The sequence below is a fragment of the Cibotium barometz genome, chromosome 57 (genome assembly GCF_041138505.1).
Source record: "Cibotium barometz isolate CiBa-2024 chromosome 57, ASM4113850v1, whole genome shotgun sequence".
Classification (NCBI taxonomy): Eukaryota; Viridiplantae; Streptophyta; class Polypodiopsida; order Cyatheales; family Cibotiaceae; genus Cibotium; species Cibotium barometz.
The window spans coordinates 34,482,680-34,492,687 of NC_141102.1; the positions used below are offsets into that span (position 1 = coordinate 34,482,680).

At 39.9% G+C, this 10,008-nt stretch overlaps 1 protein-coding gene across 1 annotated transcript; it reads left to right on the forward strand.

The window, feature by feature from the left end:
- The first annotated feature begins 2,763 nt into the window (after window positions 1-2,763).
- Window positions 2,764-5,528, forward strand: LOC147606688 (UDP-glycosyltransferase 85A1-like). The gene is made up of 2 exons (XM_086792113.1): window positions 2,764-3,346; window positions 4,491-5,528. The coding sequence occupies exons 1-2, from the start codon at window positions 2,842-2,844 to the stop codon at window positions 5,453-5,455; spliced, it is 1,470 nt and encodes a 489-aa protein (XP_086648239.1). The 5' UTR covers window positions 2,764-2,841; the 3' UTR covers window positions 5,456-5,528.
- Window positions 5,529-10,008: the final 4,480 nt, after the last annotated feature.

Sequence of the window (10,008 nt, forward strand, 5' to 3'; positions counted from 1 at the left end):
GAGAAAGCTAAAGAGAGTGAGTTAAAGAGAAAGAGTGAGTGATAGAGAGAGAGAGAGGGGTTAAGAGTGAATGTTTTTTTAAGGGGGGATAAAAAGAGGAGAATGAAGAGAGAGAAAAAGAGAGAGAGAGAGAGAGAGAGAGAGAGAGAGAGAGAGAGAGAGAGAGAGAGAGTAAGCTTAGTTCAAACAAGATGTTTTTTGTTTTGTTTTAAAGGAAAAAAATAAAAAAGGGCAAAAGAGAATGAGAGAGAGAAGGACAATCAACCCATGAAGGCCAGGTCTGGGAAAGGGAGGAGTTTTTTGAGGAAGTTCGCATAAAATTTGAATTTGAAAGTCTCAAAAGACGTGTGAAGCATGGGTTTGCCAACTAGTATTATCTTAAGGAAGAGTTTCACAAAGCTACCAGTGGTAAGAATTTGGAGGTTTGAGAAGGGGACTAGGAAGAAGTGGGGGTTGGATAGAATTTGATTTTGGAAGACTCAAAAGAAGTGCGAACCACGGGTTCCAAACTAGTTTAAGTGGTGCCTACGATCTCCAGAATCTTGAAATTTATAAGTGCGGTGACCTGTCTTTGACATTGACTTTTAGTCGTCGACACTGTTCTTGTGCCGCTCGTTCAATCTACCTTCCTCCCTGCACCCATCTCTCTGTCTAGCATACAGCTTGCTACCTGCAGCATGGATGAAACATTGATTTGCTCTTAGCTTGAATATCTTCACGGGGATTGTTGGTTGTGAATATCTTGGTCACTTCATGCATCTTATAAACATTGATTTGAAAGTCTTGTCTTTGAGTGTAGACCTTACCCCATGTCCTTTGAGGGCACTTTAGCAAACTGAGCTATCCACCTCATCATTTTCTATTGTAAGTAGGTGTTGGATATTCTCATGGGCCCTAATCTATCACTTTCATTTTCTATTGTAAGTAGGTGTTGGATATTCTCATGGACCCTAATTCGTCACTTTCATTGTCTGCCTCCAATGACCAACCTATCCATTGGTTTTAGGTTCTTCAGATGTGATCTTAGCCTGAATGCAATGTTGTTCTCCAACATTATTTGCATCTTCTTATTCGCTCTCAAAAATATGCACCCTATCACACTGTTAGTAGCATTAGAAGGTGGAATTCGCCCCAAACTTGGTCAAGGTACACAATAAAACTAAAATATTCTATTTTAGAACAAGATTCTAGTCAACTCGTCAATACTCAATTCTCCCACATTAGTTCCTTGTTTATTTGAGTATTCAGACCTCAATGCGGTTGTATCCATAGACACAATGCGGTTGTATCCATAGACTCAATGCGGTTGTATCCATAGATACAATTTAGGATGCATTAGTTGGTTTGGTTTCAATGCCAATGTCCAATAGGCTATTGCATAAATCTAACACCTCTTAACAACACTCATCCAAGGAGGTGTGCTTTGATTTATATTGATGGTCATGGAGTTTGGTGCTCCTCAACCGTTCCATAAATCTATTCGTAATTTCTCTATTCAAGCAACGTCTATAGACGTGCCCGTTATTTTGCGCGTCTATCAAGTGCATCTATAGTTGCTTTGTGTTGTTGTGTATATATATTACACAAAATACACACACACACACACACACACACAAACATTTGTCTTATTAAGACATGTAGGGGTGAGACCGAGCTACTTGTAGAGGGCATTTTTTAAAGCGATCTCACCCCTACATGTGTGAATATTAAGACAAAATGAGCCCACTGCAATGGATCCGAAATGGAGGGGATGGAAGCACGGAGGGACAAGGGGAGGAGCTCTGGATCTATCCACCAAAGCAAACAGTGTGTATGTATGTAAGAAATCGTGTGTGTGTGTGTGTGTGAGAGTGTGAGAGAGAGAGAGAGAGTGAGAGTGAGAGAAAGATTGTTTATACTTTGCCATTGCCATTGTCCACCAAAGCAAACCGTGTGTATGTGTAAGAAATAGAAAGAAAGAGCGTTGAGAGAAAGCTAAAGAGAGTGAGTTAAAGAGAAAGAGTGAGTGATAGAGAGAGAGAGAGGGGTTAAGAGTGAATGTTTTTTTAAGGGGGGACAAAAAGAGGAGAACGAAGAGAGAGAAAAAGAGAGAGAGAGAGAGAGAGAGAGAGAGAGAGAGAGAGAGAGAGAGAGAGAGTAAACTTAGTTCAAACAAGATGTTTTTTGTTTTGTTTTAAAGGAAAAAAATAAAAAAGGGCAAAAGAGAACGAGAGAGAGAAGGACAATCAACCCATGAAGGCCAGGTCTGGGAAAGGGAGGAGGAGTTTGAGGAGGTTCGGGTAAAATTTGAATTTGGAAGTCTCAAAAGACGTGCGAAGCACGGGTTTGCCAACTAGTATTATCTTAAAGAAGAGTTTCACAAAGCTACCATGTGGTAAGAATTTGGAGGTTTGAGAAGGGGACTAGGAAGTTTGGGTAGATTTTGATTTTGAAAGCCTCAAAAGAGGTGGAGGTTGGGTAGAATTTGATTTTGGAAACCTCAAAAGAAGTGAGAAGCACTGGTTCCAAACTAGTTTAAGTGGTTGTATCTCTGTCTAGCATACACCTTGCTACATGTAGCATGGATGAAAGCAATGCCTTAGTTGGGTAGAATTTGATTTTGATAGCCTCAAAAGAAGATGAAAACAATGCCGTAGTTGGGTAGAATTTGATTTTGAAAGCCTCAAAAGAATCAGTGGTCCTGCGATCTCGACAATCTTGAAATTTATAAGTACGGTGACCCGTCTTTGACAGTGAGTTTTTGTCGTCTTTTCACTTGACACTGTTCTTGTGCCGCTCGTTCAATCTACCTTCCTCCCTGCACCCATCTCTCTGTCTAGCATACAGCTTACTACCTGTAGCATGGATCAAGGCAATGTCCAGCCTCATGCAGTCGTGTTCCCTTACCCTGCGCAGGGCCACATCAACCCCATGATGCAGCTGGCAAAGAGGCTCCTGGCGGACGGTTTCTTCATAACCTTCGTCAATACAGACTACAATCATGAGCGCATGTTCCAAAACGGAGCTTCCAATGACCTGCTGAAGGTGGCCAACCTCCGCTTCGAGCACCTGCCGGACGGGCTCCCGGCCGCTCACGGCCGCTTCAATGAGGATGTCGTAGAGACTACAATTGCCATTCTGGCCTTGCCCGGACCTTTTGCTAAGCTTGTGAAGAAAATTATGGGCGGCACAGTGCGGCGGCCTCCCATAACATGCATTATTGCGGATTCTTTCTGCTCTTGGATGCAAGAAGTTGCTGACCAGTTTTCGCTGCCCAGGGTCTCCCTCTGGACCACCCCCGTCCATGCCAACCTTGCTTATCGCTTCCAGTCAACCCTCATCTCCAAGGGCTACATTCCTCTCAAGGGTAATTATAATTAGTGGAGTTTCAATTATTATCGTCATTAATTATCCTAACCACATCCAATTTTTTCCATGTTGGACTACTTTTTAACCTACCCTGATTTAAGGTTCCTCCCTCTTTATGTAACGAAGAATCTTTTTCCTCAGAACCTTAACCTCTTTATGTCACACAGAATCTAACTCGTGTTTTTCCTCAGGTGTTTCAAAAGCATTGACCTTGATTAACACCATAAGAGCCAATTCAATTGTCAGATTACTAATTTTACCCCATTCAAACTCATTCTTAACACCTTACGTTGTTTGTGGCCTCAAGGGCCACAATATGCCTCTCGTAGGGGTCTTTGAACGGATCGCAGTTTGATGGGATAATGAGAGTTATGAGTCCAATAGAAGTTAGTTTGATGGGATAATGAGGGTTATGAGTCCAACAGAAGTTATTCTACTGGGTGCATGCACGTGTGCGTGTCCTTGTGCATGTACGTATGTGTTGTGATAGGTCTCAAGACCCCCCCATTTGTAGCTTGCAGAAGGGGTTATTGTGTAGTGATACAAAGGACAAGATGAGGAGATTGGAATCTATTCACCAAAGCAAACCATGTGTGTAGTATGTGTGTGAGTGAGGAAGGGTCACCCGCCTACATTTGTCTTATTAAGACATGTAGGGGTGAGACCAAGCTACTTGTAGAGGGCATTTTTTAAAGCGATCTCACCCCTACATGTGTGAATAAGACAAAATGAGCCCACTGCAATGGATTTGAAATGGAGGGGATGGAAGCATGGAGGGACAAGGGGAGGAGCTTTGGATCTATCCACCAAAGCAAACAGTGTGTGTGTATGTATGTAAGAAATCGTGTGTGTGTGTGTGTGTGAGAGAGAGAGAGAGAGAGAGTGTGTGAGAGAAAGATTGTTCATACTTTGCCATTGCCATTGTCCACTAAAGCAAACAGTGTGTATGTGTATGTATGTAAGCAAATGGTGTGTGTGTGAGAGAGACAGAGATTGTTCATACTTTGTCATTGCCATGTAAGCTAGGAGGCTGATGTTTTAGTGTTTTTATGTATGTGAGTGTGTGTATGTATGTGAGTGAGTGTGAGAGATTGTTCATGATGGTTTAGTGTTTTTATTTTCTTTTTTTTGGGCGGGGGCAGATAAGGCATCTGGGGCATCCAGGCTGATCACATGCATACCGGGGCTGGCTCCGATGCGGTTGGAGGATTATGTGTCATTCTTTTTGGTGGAGGACAGCTCGGATTTCTTGTTCCAGTGGTTTCTGAGGCTGGGAATGAAGAGGCCCGAGGAGGCGACATGGAACTTGGGCAACAACTTCGTAGAGCTGGAGAGCGCCGCGGTGGCCGCCTTCCAAAAGGAGGTTCCCAACTTTTTGCCCATCGGCCCCTTGCTGCCAGAGTTTGTGTTCAAAGGGGAGGCCTGCTTCTTTGGGGGTGCAGCCATGGCGGCGCCTAGCCTTTGGCCTGAAGATGAATGCGAGGGGTGGCTCGCCCAGCATGAAACAGCCTCCGTTCTCTATATTTCATTCGGCAGTATTGTCAACATGGCGGAAGACGAGATGGTGAATTTTATCCAAGGTCTTGAAGAAAGCGGCGCCAACTTCATATGGGCTGTCCGGCCAGACCAGGGTGGCGCCGCCCTCTCCCAGCTCCGCTCGAAACTCGCCACGGAAGCAGCTGCTGCGGGAACTAGTAGCTGCCGTGCGCTTCTCCTGTCCTGGTCTCCCCAGATTTCCATCCTTACTCACCCTTCCGTTGGTGCCTTCCTTACACATTGCGGCTGGAACTCTGTCGTTGAAAGCCTATCCGCTGGCGTTCCCGTCCTCGCCAAGCCGGGCAACTTTGCTGAGCAAAGGATGAACGCCCACTACGTCACCGATGTTTGGCAAGTCGGGCTCCGTTTGCCACCCACCGCCCCTGCCTCCGTCGTGAAATCACAAATCAACGCTATTCTTGGCAACTCCCCGACCGCGTTGGCAATGCGTGCCCGCTTGGCCGGCATTCGTGAGTCTGCACGCTCTGCTTTCTCGCATCCATCTGGCTCCTCCTACTCCAACTATCGCCTCTTCGTCAATGACATGCAAAGACGCGCATCCTCTTGCTAGCTCAGTTCATCATCGTTAGAAGTACTTGTTTTGCAAATGGTGCATCATATAATCATAAAACAAAAGTTTCTTATGTACATAGAGAGAGAGAGAGAGAGAGGGGGGGGAAAAGGACTATATATAAATAGAGAGAGAGAGATTGATGATTGATTCTTTGCACTGTGCTACGTCCTAACAATCTCTCTCTCTCTCTCTCTATATATATATATATAGAGAGAGAGAGAGAGAGAGATTGATGATTGATTCTTCTTTCTTTGCTTTCTTTTCTATATATATATTCTTTCCTTTGATGATTGATTCTTTCCTTGGATGATTGATTCTGAATCAATCATTCATATATATATATATATATATATAGAGAGAGAGAGAGAGAGAGAGAGAGATTGATAATTGATTCCTTTTCTTTGCTTGCATGTGGACTCCAAATATAAAGATCAAGATGATTGATTCTTTCCTTGGATGATTGATTCTTCTTTCTTTGCTTTCTTTTCTATATATATATATAGAAAAGGAAGCAAGGAAAGAATCAATCATATATATATATATATAGAGAGAGAGAGAGATAGAGAGAGATTGATAATTGATTCCTTTTCTTTGCTTGCATGTGGACTCCAAGGGACCATCACAACACACACTATTCAACATTGTACTATGTAGCATTATAAAACTCTACCTAGGTTTCTTCACTTCACTTTCTTGGTAGTACACATGCCAACCCAGGTTCTACCACATTAATATTGATGAGGTTCTCCCACACAACACACATTATTCAACTACCTAGGATTTTTTACTTAATCTTCTTAGTTGTTCATATTGTTCAACAATGTACTATATAGCACTAAACTACCTAGGCTTTTTTACTTGACTTTCTTGGTAGTACAAATGCCAAGTGTCCTTCTACCACATTAACATTGATCATGTTCTTCCATATTAATATTGATTATGATCTCCAACATATTAGACTTCATGCTTTATATTATGATTTTTTTACATCAAATTGAAGAGTGTATATGGATGCCCCGATCAATGTGACCCATGCATTGAGTGAGCTAATAATGCTCTATAATTTTGGTGAAAATCTGAAGCAGCTACATCGTTACTTATTTTTGCATTTGTTGACATGGCCTTGCATGGATATACTATCTTCCTTTTCCTAATTTAGTCACGTTATAAATTTTATGCAAAACAATGTTCAAAAATCATTTATGGTATTTTTATATATAACAAAGCAATAGTGTCTCCTAATAATATCACATTATGTGTATAATTTCTAGTATTAATAATATCATGTGCACTAAATAAAATAGAATCGTGCATATTATAATTTCTAATAATACTATGTATCATGCTTATATGACATTCAAGAACTACGTGATTTTGTTTTGGAATTCTTAATTTTCTTTAGTACAAAGATGATCTATAACGAGATGTAAAAACAATTTATGTTGACAAATTTTTAAAGATAAATAAATTATCAAAACACCCTCTCTTTCTGTAACTTAGAAGTACTTGTTTTTTCGTGTGTTCTGTGAGATGTGTTCACTTCACCTCGTAGTGAAAACCTTTCAAATAAGTGACCCATGTTGGTGTCTAGTTCATCTAGCTCTCCCACTACACTACAACTTAGGCAAAGGTGCAATTTACTTTAATGATTGGTGTTATCAAATTAGAATGCTTACATATTGAACATTTAAGGTTCCCTGGGATCTCATCTAGGCCGCATATGGTTTTGACAATCTCTTAATCAATAAGAGAATTAGCTATGTAGCATAAATTTTGGGTTAACATTTTACAAAAAAAAAAGGATGTACAATTCAGGTGTAGCACTCACACAACTCTATCATTGGTCATCATGTGCTTAAATCTACCCATATTTCTTTTTATAGTATGGTAATATATAAAGACTAAGTGTATTCTCACCTATTGTCTTGATGATATATGCTTTGTCATTGATTGTTGGGTGGTTGCAAGATAAGGGTATGATCTTGTGAATGTATATATGTATATAATATATACATACATATATATTTGTGTGTGTGTGTGTGTGTGTGTGTGTGTGTATTATATATACATATATATATATATGTATGTATATATAAACACATACACTCACATATATATACGCATATAGATATAAAATCACACACACACACACACACACACACACACACACTCACATATAGACATAATATTTTATTTGTATGTATGTATGTATGTTTATACACACACACGGCACACATATATACATACACACACACACACACACATATACATATACATATAATATATATATATATATATATATATATATATATATTTGTATATATATGTAGATATAGCTAAAGGTATAATGAGGACAATTGGCCAAAACTAGGGCCTTGTTAGAATTCCCTGTTAGAGACTAATTTGGATACTTGGTCAAAAGTAGGGCCTTGTTAGAATTTTATTTTAGAGGTTTATTTGGACACTTGGCCAAAACTAGGGCCTTTTTGTTAAAAATCCATGTTAAAGGTAGACTTAGATACTGGTCAAAACTAGGGCATTGCAAGAAATCGATGTTAGTGGTAGATTTGGAGATTTGGCCAAAACTAGGGCCTTGTTACAAATTCATCTTAGAGGTTGACATACAGGGCCTTCTTAGAAACCCCTGCTAGAGGTTGATTTTGACATACTTATTCACAAAACTAGGGCCTTTCTAGAATTTCATGATACAAGTTGATTTGGACACTTGGCCAAAACTAGGACCTCGTTAGAAATCCATGTTAACCATTGATTTGGACACTTGGCCAAAACTAGAGCCTTGTTAGAAATTTGGATTAGCCCCATAGATTTGGACACTTAGCTAAAACTAGGACCTTGTTAGAAATCCATGTTAGAGGTAGATTTGGGCACTTGATCAAAACTAGGGTGACCTTACTAATGGTTAGGTCTATAAAACTAGGAGGTGACAGAAACCAAATTTTGATGTGAATTTGGACACTTGTCCAAAATTAAGGCCCTAGAACATTTGTATAAACTTTGAAAAGAATTAGCATTAGAGGGGGATGTATATATGGATGGTTAGATCCTTAAAAGTAGGGTACGATGAGCATCCACTCAGATATAAATTTGGACACCTAGGTAAATACTAAAGAAGTAGCATTGGATGGAAGAGGGTTTAATAATTGGCTAGTTCATATGATATGTTTATGAGACAATTCATATTATATATATATTTGGATAGTTGGCCAAATGTAGATTGAGTGGTACTAGATGAGGGGATATATACATGTATAAATGGCTAGGTTCATAAAACTAGGATGTGATAGAATTATAAGAGATAGATTTGGACACATGAACATTTCTTTAGAGAGTTGTGGCATTTGGAAAAGCGGGAATAAGATATGTACAAATATTTGGGTAATAATGCTAAAAAAAGAGTAGTCCTTGTATTCAGTGGAGTTATAGGATTTTGCCACCTGGTGATCTCAAAAATATTCATATTGTATATAGATTTGGACAATTGGCCAATTCTATCAAGTGGTAACTAAAAGAAGATGATACTAATGATAGATTATAATGTATATTCTACTAATTGAATTTGGATACTTGATCTAATTTGGAGAATTGAAATAATGTATTTTTTATATGTAGGAAAAATGTCATCTCAATTTTCTCGTGAATGTGTCAAGTTGATCAATCAATAATGTGATGGTGGCAATAGGGAGGATACATGCAACCCATGACGAAGATATGTGCCATGGAGAAACACTTGGGAAAGACCACGTCTCTTTGAGCATTGATAAATGCTTTAACCATGACATTGCACTAGCATTCCCAACTTTAGATGCAAGCAAATTAGTCAACCATGACATTGCACTACCATTCCCAAATTTAGATGCAATCAAATTAGTCAATGTAGTTGGTAGGATTGTCAAGTGGTTTAAGAGTTCTCTAGAGATCTTGGGTGTAGAAAATAACATTCAAGAAGTCTTGGATGGTGGTCATGATTCAAGAGTAGTTTCACATTATGGAATTTTAATCCGTGAGTTGGAGAGAAAAATCTGTTTTGTTATGGTCAAAGGGCAAAGAAGAATATGCTGGGAAAGGGGTCATATTGTTGGTCTTTCCATATGAGGCTATTAGTTTTGAAGGTTTAGGTGAAGATGATGTGGGTGTGGTGTTCATTAAGCCATCCAACAAGTTCAGTCACTAGTACCTTCTTTAAATAATTATGTTAATCTCATTAGATTCCATGGGACTGCCACCCCTCCACTCGCAAAGTTTCACCACCATCATGCCCAATGGGTGGGATGGTGTGTCACCACACACTTTTTTTTGCATAGTGCCCACAAAGGGTCCCCTATGCAAAAAATAACGAGTTTGGGTGGGGCATCATTGTCATACAGCATCCAATGTGGGTGAAACTTTGCAAGGCGAGTCCATGCAATTAGTACACCTCCACTTGCAAAGTGTCACCCCCATTGGATGCCGAATGGATGGGATGGTGTGTTGACACCCACTATTTTTCGCATAGTGTGCCCAAGGGGTCCCCTATGCAAAAAACAATGGGT

Coding starts and splice junctions, on each gene's coding strand:
- LOC147606688 (XM_086792113.1), top strand. CDS start 2,842: ATGGATCAAGGCAATGTCCAGCCTCATGCAGTCGTGTTCCCTTACCCT. Junction 3,347..4,490: donor GGGCTACATTCCTCTCAAGG/GTAATTATAATT, acceptor GGGCGGGGGCAG/ATAAGGCATCTGGGGCATCC.